The 12953-nt window shown below is 46.7% G+C and overlaps 1 protein-coding gene across 2 annotated transcripts in view; it reads right to left on the bottom strand.

Moving 5' to 3' along the window:
* The window catches only part of Gclc (glutamate-cysteine ligase catalytic subunit), a 44714-nt gene that overhangs the window by 17520 nt on the left and 14241 nt on the right, over positions 1 to 12953 (bottom strand). For both annotated transcript variants that reach the window (XM_023563636.2, XM_063253829.1), the window contains 5 exons: positions 4803 to 4915; positions 3983 to 4165; positions 2531 to 2644; positions 1467 to 1525; positions 1255 to 1388 (listed from right to left, as the gene is read on the bottom strand). In XM_023563636.2, the coding sequence (XP_023419404.2) occupies positions 1255 to 1388; positions 1467 to 1525; positions 2531 to 2644; positions 3983 to 4165; positions 4803 to 4915 (603 nt within the window). The remainder of the gene's footprint in view (positions 1 to 1254; positions 1389 to 1466; positions 1526 to 2530; positions 2645 to 3982; positions 4166 to 4802; positions 4916 to 12953) is intronic.

The raw sequence follows: 12953 nt of genomic DNA, 5'->3' as shown, positions 1-12953 counted from the left end.
ATTAAAAGCAACCTATCACATCAGTACAAGCACACCCATGTTTACGGAAGCACAATTTATAAAAGCACAATCTTGGAAACAGCCTAAATACCCATCAACTGGTGAATGGGCAAAGAAGACATGGACTTTTTATACAATGGAATACTACTCTGCCATAAAAAATAAGCTTGAGACATTTCTAGGTAAATGGATGCAGCTGGAGACCATACTCTCATGTGAGATAAATCAGACACACATGTGTAAATACCATATTTGTTTCTACGGTGTGACAAATCTAAAGTGTAAAGAAGGACCAAAATGTATAATAGGTACTATAAAATAGGAAGAAAATGTTCAAATAGGGAGGAGAAAAATGAAGGGGGATGGAGAAAGGAAAGAAGTGAGAAAAAAAAAAGGGGAAAAAAATGGAAACAAGGCTTTAAAAAAAGTAAGTTATGTCATGCACAGATACAAATTCTCTCTGACAAATGTGATCACTACGTAGACTTAAAATATACCAGACCTACATAGATCCTTATTAAAAACCTTTCTTTTAACTGAAAACTGAGCCAAAAGAAACGCAAGTCACTACCCAAACTCGGGAGCAGACAGACTGACAGCTACGCGGGCCTTGTGTGGGAGAGGGCGGTGCAGCCATGGTCAGGAACATCAGCGATGGACTTGGCTTCGGACAGGAGGGTATAGGAGTTACGAAAGAGCACTGCTTTACTTCTGGTGTGACGCAGCCAGGGAAGGGTGAGGGCAGGGTCCTAAACACACCTTCACCTTAGGCACTCAGGCGGCTCCGCACTAATGTAAAACCTGCACTCCTAACGGCCTCTCCTCGGGTCAGCAGTCCTGGAGCGCCGCCTCCATGGCTCACACACCAGGTGGCAGTGCACTCTAGGTGAAGCAGAGTCAGGAGGAGACAGACCAAGCAGAGCTCTGCATTCTCACTAAGCACAATACACTTTCACTCTAGAATTCCTAAGTCTTTTTCATTTTTATCGGTACCGGGGATCAAACTCACGACCGCCTGCTTGCAAGGCAGGTGCTTATGCCGCTAAGCTAAATCTCCAGCCCCCTAGAATTCCTAAGTCAAGAGACAGCTTCAAATGAGTACACTAAAATAAGTTTGTTTTTCAGAAAGGCATAGCAGCTGCCATTTCACCCTCAATAAATGCGATTAGTGAAATGGAAAGCACCACACAGTAAAGCAAAGTCAAGCGGAAGTGGCTAAGGACCCTTTGCCAGCCTGTGCTCCCCGAGCAGTACCTGCAGGCAGCAGTTGCCCATCCCGAACCCCATGGCATCCATGTAAATGTGATCCGGCTTAGCAGCCCGTGCAGCCTCGTTGTCCTCAGGGAACGTTTCTACGAAGGGGGACGGTGTGTTCTTGTCCCTGAATACTGTGGAATGACCCAGAGAGGTCAGAGTCAGGGCTGTTACACACCGCAGCCTCCCGCCCTCCTCTGGCCCGCACTCACTTGGTACGTTGATGACAACCTTCTCCCCTCTCCTGTGCCGGATATTTCTGGTCAGGGTACTGTAACAGAGAATCACACGTCATCAACGGGGACCTCCGAGCTACTGTGTGACGGGGGCATGTGGCCACACAGACCTCAGTGCCGGCCACTCCGATGCGTGCTTGTGTGCACCATTCCCTCTACCCACTGCTCGCTGCCTGTGCCTCGGCGCCCTGCTCCCTTGCAAGCACAGGTGTTTCTCTAACAGTTTCCACTTCGCTGCCCAAGATTCTGGGTGCATTCAAGCACTCCCTTCCCAGGCAACCCTGGAGTCCCAGTCTCAAAGCTCCTGCACTCTGTGCTGCAGACCCTGGAACTGGGGCTGCCCTGAGAGTAACACATGCCAGATTTGGACCACTTGGTATAAAAAGGTAACAACTGTTTTTAGCATTTAAAAATGTTGATTACATGTTGAAGTAATACTTTGGATTAGACTATGTTAAAAAATTTGGTGCCTCTATTTTTTAACATCTTACTAGAAAATTAACAACTATATCCATGGTTTCCGTTATGCTTGCAGTGGTTCATGCTGTGACTGAGTCCACTGAGGTACCACCACTTCTATGAAGCACTCACCACATAAAGCCAAGGACAGGCTGCTGGGGGCCCTGGATCAACTTAAAGTATAAGAATGAAACTGTGAACTAACAAGCCTAGAGGTCAAGGGAGCAGAGGAAGAGAGCACAGAAGTGTCCACGCGGTACACAGGATGGGACCAGCAGGCCAGACACTGGTGTGATCTGGAGAGAAGGGGAGGCAGGAGAGCCACTAAAAGCACACAGAACCAGGCTGCACTACATCTGCTTGTTAAGGAGGACGGTGGCGACATCAATGACAACTCAAACCTGGTTGTAAGAAGCAACATCAGAGTCGTGAGCTGCCGAGGATGTGAGCGGGTGTCTCCTGTCTCCTACACTAAGTGGGGAGGAGCCGAAAACAGTGAATGTTCAGGAAGCACCTCGAGGACAGAGCAGCATCTCTGAATGCAGGTGTGCGAGGGCACCGCACCAGATAGTCGGACTCACCTGAAGCGAGGGTGCTTGTTTATTGCTTCATCTGGGAAGAAGAGAGACTTCGATGCTCCTTCTTCGACTGGTCTGGGTTTATACATGGGCAGAGTGAACCCAGGACAGCCTAATCTACAACAAATTGAAGAACTTAATAGATGGGACATGTCTTATTAGGAATCACTTACCTTGTCTTGCCGTAATTGACATTTGTCACAAACATCGCATTTGTGTTACTTGGATTCCCCTTTCCCATGGAGTCCTGGCCCGTTCCCAACTACCTCACATCAAGAGCTGTTTGGCTACTCAGCTCCCATTCCCTCCTCCTCCACAGGCATGCACTCAGGCTCTCCTGAGATGGGCAGCATGCTAGGGGTGGCGGACGTGGAACAAGTTTCTGTGGTGGACTCCCTCACTGGTTCTAAACTCTGAGACTATCTTCTGAGCCTTGATCACCACTGGCAGAAACTGAGTAGAGTCTCCAAGAATCTGCCATGATTAGGCAATGTCTCTGGATTCTTCTTAAGTCTGAAACCCTCTAATGTCTTACTTGCAAGAACAGCTCTAATTCCAACAAAAAAAACCACAGCTCTGTATTTGTCTCCACATCCAAAGCTTAAATTCTCCTTCCCTTGCATTGAGGTACCCTGCTCTTTCTATTTCAGAACTGAGGTCAGTGTTAACAGTGCTGCAAAGGAGGACAAAGACCTCCACAGTCAGAGAAAGAAAGCAAAGGGCGACTGCCAGGGTTTTCAATGCACACACACAACAACTTCCAGCTTGTAGGCGAGTCCAGCTCATACCTTATCTCTAACCTTAGAGACCAGCTCATGCTTCATTGCTAACAGTTACCACCTTTCCTAACACAAAAGTGAACAACTGAAGTCACTGATCTCCTCTAGGAAACAGCACTGCGCTGCGCAGGTGTTGGAGAGCTCTCACAGCAGTGTGCGCCACCTGCTCATTTCTTACCAGCCACACTCAGGAAACTTCCTTTAGGGAGATTCCTCACTACCCAGAATCAGGCTGGCCAGAGAGAATAGGAACGTGCTTGTGTGGCAGTGAGAAGGAGCCCAGCTGTGGACCTTCAGATGTGGCAGGCCCTGCAGCAAGGAAAATGCTTAACATCTGTGCTGTCAGTAACTGGACTGCCATGGCTCAGGGCTACCATGTCCCCAAGTCTCACAAGTCTGAAAAGGTGGTTGCTTGTTGGGGGGCCGTAATCTCAGGGACTCGTCCACTAATGATAGCTCAGCAGCTGCGGGTGCTGCAGGTGGAGGGGCTGGGTGACGGCGGTCCCCTCCTCCCTGCCTTCCCGCCATCCAGGATGAGGAGCTGCCGTCCCGCTCCCTTCTATACGTCTGTCCTGGAGCAGCTGACCTGGCACTGGATTCACTGGGAACTCCTCTCTGTCCTGGGCACTGGGCACTGCATCCCAGTGGTGGGACGACGACTACCACAGGAACCAACCTGGGAAATGAAGTTATTGTGCAAAGCGCCTGGTTCTCCGCTAACACCGAAGTCGCCTCCTCACGGCGCTTCCTCATGTTGTCCTCCACCGTGTTGAATTCGGACATTGTCCCTCCATAGGGCTGTCCGGGCGTCCCTTCAATCATGTAACTCCCATACTCCGGTCTCCAAAGGGTAGGATGGCTACAGGGAGAAAACACTTGTTTTAATCTTAGTCTTCAGCTATAGTCTCCTCGAATTTTAGGAGCTGGAAAAGTTGCTTTAAAAATTTGAACACAATCAGTTGTAGACACAGCTAAAGACTTCATAAGGTTGTTAACCTTCACAGCTCTTCCACTAATGTAAGAAATAAAAAATACTGGCTCTGAGTGTGTATAAGGCACTCACTGCTCGGGACAAAGCCAGTGCAGAAAAGGAGCTCGAGGCATCGAGCCTGCAGCTTCCCAAGCTCACCAGTGGAAAATGACCTCAGCACCAAGGGTGCGCTCCTAATGAAGTTTTTTTTTTTTTTTTAATTTGATAAGAGTAAAAAGGCTTTATGTTTAGCTTACTGTGCTGTTTTAACATACTGATGCATTCAATCCCAACATCGTGGAGGCCAGTATGGATATTTTTCACAGATGGAGAAAATGAGGCAGGGGGAGGTCTATGGCTACTCACTGACTGAGCAGAGAAACCAGTATTTGAACTGAGTCAGCCCATGTGAAGAGCCTGAAGTCCTAACACACACACCCTGACCGCATGTATGGAAAGATGCTGCCTCAAGGCATCAACAGTTCCAGAACCCCTGGACCAGGCTCTTAGTACACCAGCGGCTTACTTGGGATTTGTCCTCTCTCCCTTTTCTTGTAGAGTTTCAAGAACATCTTCTCCATTCAGGACCAACTGGACCTTCTTATTTTCATGATCAAAAGATACCAACATGTATTCCACCTATGGAAGGAGAGACAGAGAGACACATTTTCTAGACCCAAGCTCAGCCTGTCCCTTAGAAATCAAGTCCGAGAGATGTGATCAGTCACACCTGCTTACACCACGGCACACAGAGCACAGCCAGCACCTGCTTTCGGTTTTCCCTGAAACTGCCTGCTTTAAATTATGCTGGATGGCATGAACAGTGAGGATTATGAATCATATCACGATGCACATGGACATGAAAAAGTACGGAGCTAGGAGGTTGGGGACTTAGCTCAGAGGTGTAAGTACCTGTCTTGCAAGCAGGCAGTCGTGAGTTCGATCCCTGGTACCGATAAAAATGAAAAAAAGACAAAAATAAATAAATAAATAAATAAAAAGTACGGAACTGTATTCAGACAAATACTTCAAAGTGCTCTCTGCATAAGGCATCTGGACCGTGACTGCAGAGAAGACATCCTACCATTTCATCTGGTTTTACAGCACTTACAAAAGCAAGGGGCAGGCTACACTATCCCCACTCTTTTCCTGACAGTTCACATGAAAACTCAGATTCTCAAGTCTTGGGCTGAATTGAGAATGACTGACCTGCTGCTAAGAGTAATTAGAAAGGGAAAAGCTGGTAACCACAGAAAACAGTGGCACTGATTTAAACAACAGCAAAAAATAAAGATCACTTATTATGGATCATCTTACTGATGAGGTTAGGTTCTATCAGAATTTTTAGTTTGGTAAATGGGTAAGAACCGAGCCATTAGGCAAGTGTGTGCACTCGGCCCCGGCCCCGGCCTGAGGTGCAGGCTGCCATGCAGCCCTCTCGGGGGTTACAAACAGGACCCTCCAGGCCCGTGCAAAGGAGATGCTGTGTGGCCCAGGGACAGTGAATGGAAAGACCCTACGTGTAAGCCTTGCATCTGTCTCTAAACTGAGCGTGCTAACAGAAGAGCTGTGCAATGAACTCTTTGTGGGTCCTAACCTTTAATCCTATGATGCAAAAGCAAATCTCATCATCCATGTTACAGGTGTGCCAAGAGACCAGATCAGTCCTGAAGGCCACAGTGTCAGCTGTCTGTCCTGCCATGCTGCTAGGACTACGGAAGACACCAATTCTGGTAAGGGTGGATAAGCTTTTATAAAGTTGTAAGCTGGAAAGCAATGCACAGCTAACCACCTCTTGGCAGGATTATTCTCCTCTGCCGGAGCAGGCAAGGTGCTCCTGCACAGCAGCTGAGCTGTAGCCAGCAGCTGCACTCATGTTTGAACAGATAGGTCTGCCCTCTTAGGGCCACAGACTGCTGTCTGTGTGCCCCTGTCTGGTCTCCTAATTCTCGCAGTCCATCAGCAGTTTGTCCTCCACTCCTGAGCTTCCACACAGCCGCCTGGGGTCCACCTTACAAGAACTGTCTTCTTACCCCGACAACATGCTTCCTTAAAGAAGTAAGGAAACAGTTCCTAGCCCACTGGCTGTGCACCACTGGTCTGTTTCCAATGTAAGTAAGAGCTTTTGTAGCAGTTACGCAAGCTGACTTGTAATAAATTTGTTGGTTTTCCTCAAGATTTAAAATCTTTAGTTTTCAAAGTCCCTCTGTCCTCAAACAAGCATTAGTAAGGCAAAAAGAAAATGTTCACTCATTATATCAGCCAAGCAGATGACTTTGAAAATGTTAATGAATTAGCCTCTCCTTAATTAAAAAAATTACTCCATTATCTTATCAAGCAAATAAACAAATACCTAAAAATAGTTACCAGATGAAGGAGAAAACAGCTCTACTTTTGATAGGTCCCAGGATCCCAGCAGCATCCCCATAGGCACATGCAAACGTGACCAACTCAACTCCATGTGGCCAACACGCCACCTGGACGCAGCCAGTTGCTTTCTCCACAGGACACAAAGTGACAGCTCCCTTGAATGGACTCAGGAATCCACTACTTCCCAGTTACCCTTTGACATGGGGGCAAGGGACACAACAAAAACAATGAACCTCTCTGCACCTCACTCATGTTTTAATACATACTATTTCCTATGAGAATTAAAGTCCTTTATATTACTGTTACTAAAAGATTAACTTTTTGTAAAACCGTAAGCAAAGTCACTAACATCTCCTAGCTGTTGACTTAAGGACAAAGACAATAAAACTTAAAAAGATAGAAGTGCTTGAAAAGGGTTTGAAGGCCATGAGGAAAGAAAGACACATATGTTGCTCGGAACAACCTGGATACAATAATCCTCCAGTCATTTAATGCAAGTTTGAACAAGGGTAACAAGGTGCTTAAGTTTATTTAAAAGTAGCCTAATAAAAATAAGGAATCTTAATAGAGGGTGATGTAAGTACTGTACTCAGTACAATACTGAATAAAGATCAGACACAGAGCAGAATACTTGTGATAGTAAATTTTAAAATTACAACTAGTATAAGCATACAATTTTTTAGGATTTAAGTCAAGTCCTTCAATGGCATGTACCACTAGTGTAAAGTATTTAAAAATTCTTCTGTCATACTTTTATACATTTTGATATTCTTTCTTGATGGTCAAGGCTTCTGGGAGCCTACAGTCTGAGGTACAGATGGGCATTTTATAAAACACTGATTTACTTCTACTCCCTAGAGGTGAAAACTACTTAATTAGGAAAGAATCTAGTTCCATGAGACTCAGAACAGTTTCAGGCAGTTTCACATTTGGAGTCATTAGATTTAGAGAAAGTTCTTTTGTCAGTCTATGTGTAAATGAGAAGAAGAACAAGGAATCACCTCACCAAAACCATACAAGACCAGCTTGTACTCACACCCTGCAGGGAAGGAGCCCACGGTGCAGTCCTTGGTGGACACCGTGGGCCAGGCAGGGAGGGGAGTGCACACCCCAGGAAAGGCTGGGGCAAGGACCTGGCAGGGTCGCAGCCACTCCCGAGGCTCGGGCTTCAGGACCAGCTCCATCCTTGCCCCCCAAGTGACACAGTGGTTTCCATCTGCCTGCTCCTGAGCCCACACAGTTTCCTCCTTACAAGTCCACAACCGTCCTGAGGCTCCAGGCTCTCCTGTCCGTGGCTAATCAGTGCCCAGACACCGTGCTGTCCCTGAGGTCTCTTCAACCTGCACGAAGCCCCACGCTGAGCTGCTGAGCGTAGCATAAAGCACCAGGCCGACCCGGTTCCTGTCCTCAAGACCGCAGCTGCTGAGCAGCTGGAGAGGGCGCCAGTACTTAGCTCCAAGCTCCTTCCTAGGACGCAGGGCCATAGAACCCCCAACACTCACTGCCCAGGAGCCATAGAAACTGAATTTATGTTTCTCTGTACTTTATATACATACGATTTTTTAAATTGGTGGCTGATATATTAAATTGCCCCATGTTCTAAGAAATAAAGTGTTTTAGTTAAGTTATAGCAAACAAAACATTTTATGTATTTTGGGAGAACAGGTTTTCCCCTTACTTTAAAATGTCAATTTACTGTTGTAAATTGCATGTGATACACTCTAGGGCAATGGTGGCAAACCTATGGCCTGAGTTTCCCTTGTAAGAGAAATGTATGGGTTGTTTTTCTAAACTAAAACCTCAATGTTCAGGTTTGAATTTTTGTTTGTCTGTTCCGTGTTTTGAGATAGGTTCTCGCAGTGTAGCACAGGCTGGCTTGAACTCACTATGTAGCCTTGACTGACCTCGGACTTGAGGTGATCCTCCTGCCTCAGCCCCTCAAGTGCTAGATTACAGATGTGCACCACCATGCCCAGCTAATATTCAGGTTTAATTGTAGTGCAGGCACTTTGCAATAAATGAGTTTTGGGTTGCAGTTTGGTGCTTGGTCTCTAAAAGGTTTGCCATCACTGCTATACGAGAAGCTTAAATTCTTAAAACCAAAATAAACATGCCCTGCCCTGCGCTGTCCTGGTCTTCTCTTGGCATGTTAGGCTTGGAATTTAGTTTTCAGAGCAGGCTGCTTTTTATTCACATTAATCTAAGTTATAACAAAACTCAATGATTTTCCCCAAACAATTAGGTGAAGTAACTTTCTTGAACCATTATGTTGCTTCACAGAGAGAAAACATGAGATCCATGAGAAAAATTTCAAGTCTTCAAAAGAGAAAGGAAATGGGTGCTGCAGGGAAAACTGAATCTCATAAAAGGAAAATGCCATCTTTTATTAAAGAAAGACACAAAAAATCATGCTGTCCACTATGGCAGCCACTAGGCATGTGTGATTATTTAGATTTTAAAGTAATTAAAGTACATTTAAAATCAAACAAAATTTAAGATAATTCTGTTTTTTTAACAAAAAAAATTCAGTTGTTATCACTGTGGCATTTGTGGTAGCCACCAGGTAACACAGGAACTTGAAACGTGAACCCTTAATGAAAACCTCAGTCACCCTCATACAGGGTGGCTATGCTTACATAGCTAAGTTAGCACTTGTCCTGTGGACCAAGCAGCTCATCAAGCATATTCAACAGAGCTGGTCTGAGCACGCTGGCATTTCATTCAGAATTACCAGCCAGCTGGTAATGAAATTGCTGAAGTCTGCATCTATGGTTCTAATGAAAGGGAAATTAAAATTTTAAAGCCTGCCAAGGATGCCCGCCAACACCAGGTTGACATGTCCATGTCTGGACAAGCCTGATAACACACATTCTTTCCTTTGTGTAACCATCTAAAAGACTGCCTTAAAATGTTTCTTTGTGTAACGTGTTTCTAGTGCCTTTGAATGTAACTTGCAATGTAACAAGACATTTCTTTTTCTCTATAACCCACATCTTATATAGTTGATGGCCTTGCAGTGTAACCTAAAATGTTTGAACTCCCTTGGCAACTGGTGATGTCACCCAATCTTCCAATCATAATGCACTAAATCAAAATCTTCTTCTGTACTTACCCCTTCATCTCCCCATAAAAGGTCTGAAATCCTGCCAGGCAGGCCTGACTCTTTGGGAAAGAGAGATCTTAGTCAAATCCACTGATGTAATAAACTGCCTCCTAAACCTCCTCAGTGCCGTGTTTTCCTTGTTTTTGGTCTGTTTTCCATAACATTTCTTGGCTCCCTGATCAAGAAGACTGTGCAGGTCACTTAGGAAACTGGTTGAGGCCTGGCAGCCGAAGCAGGGACTTCTCTGAGTCCCCTGATGGGAAGGTGTGCTCTCCAGTCCTTGGAGTCCCGTATCAGAGATGCTTAATGGCCTTGCTGGACCCAAAAGAGGGGAAAAGGATGGTTGACTATCCCTGTACCACTGTCTCACACCACTGTCAGCACTGTCAGGATCACGGGACAGAAGTTGTTGCTATATTAAATTTTAAACTACACACACACCAAAAAAAATAGGCGGGGGGACACAGCTGAGTCGGGTCACTGGATAAGCAAAGTAAGACACTGGGAGCACCCTGGTCAGTCTGTCAGTCCTGTTCACACCCGAGCAGAAGGAGAGCCCCATTACCTACTGTTACTTAAGGCCACTTGGGACGGAAAGGTTGGAATGTTTAGTCTCTGGGTGGCTGCTGAATGACTGTGTAAATGTTTGTAGTGGATGATGAAAGCAACAGGCTGTTTGCTCAATGACAAAAGGCCCCTTTGGGACCTCAGAAATACAGAACTTGATAGGGCCCCAGCCAGTGGTTCTATGGAATCATTCACACAATCGATTCTTGGCTTACCCTGTGTCAAAGCCTGCTGCCTTGGCACACATGGCTGCTTCCCTCTCAGCAACACTGGGGACACCTGGATTATGGAGAAGTTAAGTTCTCTAATCTGTCCTCATTAGCAGCTAGGTGGGCACCTAAATGGTCTCTCTCTCTGAGGGACACCCACACTTTGTCTGTTGGGCCAGAGATAGAATGGTTTCAAGCCATGGGTACAACCGATGACCCTAGATTGTATGCTGAAAAGCTTCAAAAGAGTCCCTGATGAACAGGGAGTAAAAATGAAACCTCAGGTGCTCCAAATCTTCTGTGAGATTGACTGGCTGGCCCTGTACCTGGACTGGCTGGAAGAAGTCTCCATGTTGAGCCCATAAGGCAAGTCTGGAATGGTGTTAACAGATCCCAAGACTGGCTGCCCTGACCAGTTCCCCTGTACCAGTTCTTGGCTTAACCAGTATTAAAGTCTGACCCCTGGCTCCAGCCTGTGCCCTGAATGATAAAAGGGCCACTACTCTGGTTATCAAAACAAATTCCCAAGACCACCAAGCTTCCAGGCTGCACTAAACTGTAGAAGCTTTATCCTGTCCTACCTGAAGACCCAAAGTCCAATCTACCCCCTCCTTACAAGCACAGGTCCCAAGTTGTCCAGTCAGCCTCCACATCCCCACAGCCAATCCAAGTGCCACCATTGTAGCAGCGCCAGCCAAGGTGGAATACCACACCACCACGTGGAACCACAACCCAAGGACTCAATGTGGGGAACCAGTGCGAGCCCACCCACCGGGATATGACACACGTGGCAGAGACAATGGCATGTGCAGCAACCAGGCTGCAGGCAGGGCTGTGCCAGCACCTACTGGGCTCTGTGGGTATGGCCAGGACACCTGAGCAGCTGGGGTGAGCCATGGGGAGGGCCTGGCTCACATCCAGAGTCACTGCTACCATTGCACCCACCCCCAGGTGTCTGTCCCCACACACTGTTGCTGCTGCCTCACGATCCATGGCACTGCTGACATCACTGCTGTTAAGTGTGTCTCAGGACCTACATCTGATTTTGTCTGCTCAAGCTGCATGCACCCTCTAGTGCTCTGGAGGTTTACATCTACCACACAGCTCTCCTTACAGGACTGGAGGAAGAAGAAAAAAACCAAATAAACATGTCCAAAGTATCTGAAGTCACTCAAGAACTCATTGAAAGTCCAGCCAAATTTTATGAGGCTGCGAAGCCTACCAGGTCTATAGACTCTTTGACATACAGGCACCTGAAAATCAACAGATGGTCAAGACTGCTTCTGCTGCACAGTCTCCAACATTAAAAGAAAAACTCAAAAGACTGATGACTTTGCTGGCATGAACGTCACTCAGTTACTTCAGATTGCTCAAAAGGCTTCTGTAAACCAAGAAAGAGAGGAGAAAGAGAACAATGGAATGAGGCAAATTACAGAGCACAACAAAAAGCTGATCCTCTGGATAAGATGTTAGCAAAGCCTCTTCCTGAAGTATCCAGCCAAGGCCAATCCCACTACAGCAACCACGTAAGGGAGTGCCACAAACCTCACAACCTAAAACCAGCAGCAGATCATATACCCTGGCAGCTGATCAGTGGGCTCACTGCAGACACTCTGGACAGACACCTGGATACACGAAAGATAAACATCCGCCCCCCACTTCTTTGCCTGTGGGACACAAGAAACCTGATTGTCTGGGGCCACCCCAGCCTGAGCCTCTTTTCCTTCTCTTTGATGACAACAAACAGAGCAGACTAGACTCCATCAGAATGGGCCAGCTGGCTGTGGTGGCACACGCCTGTAATCCCAGCACTCAGGAGGATTGCTGCGAGTTCAAAACCAGCCTGGGCAACATGGACAGCAGCCATGGTATAAAATCTGCTGTGCGAGTTCCAGGCCAGCCTGAACTACATGATGAAACCCTGTCTCAAAAAGACAAAACAAAACAAAACCCACTGTGTCCCTACATCACACTGGGCCCCTGGAAGCCCACAGTCATTACCAGAACTGGGAGAAAACTTAGGATGACTTCTTGGTGGACAGTGGGGCTGACCGTTCAGTTGTGACTCAGCCTGCTGCTCCCTTAACCTCCCAGTAACTCTGTGTTATCAGCGCCACCAGAGTCTCCACTGAAAGGAAGTTTTGCAAAGCAGGTCCTGTGAAATTGGTGGACAACTTTCCAAACATAAACTCTTATACATGCGTGAGTGCCCTATCTCTCTCCTGTGACTTGACCTCCTCTCTAAGTTGGGAGTGGCTCTAAACCAGCCAGTATCTCTATGCTTGGGCCCACTGCTCTGAACCTGATATAGTCCAGGGTACAGTCTGACTGTACCCTGGTAATCATACCTCTGATGTTTTGAGAGGTTTAGTCTCAGAAACATGGGCAGAGGACTCACCTCTGGGGCTTGCAATCAATCACGCCCCTC

Source organism: Cavia porcellus, unplaced genomic scaffold (assembly GCF_034190915.1).
Source record: "Cavia porcellus strain 051 isolate PalLab524CR breed Dunkin Hartley unplaced genomic scaffold, mCavPor4.1 scaffold_7, whole genome shotgun sequence".
Classification (NCBI taxonomy): Eukaryota; Metazoa; Chordata; class Mammalia; order Rodentia; family Caviidae; genus Cavia; species Cavia porcellus.
Note: the sequence above shows the minus strand (reverse complement) of the source record. Positions and strands in the feature narration are given on the sequence as shown.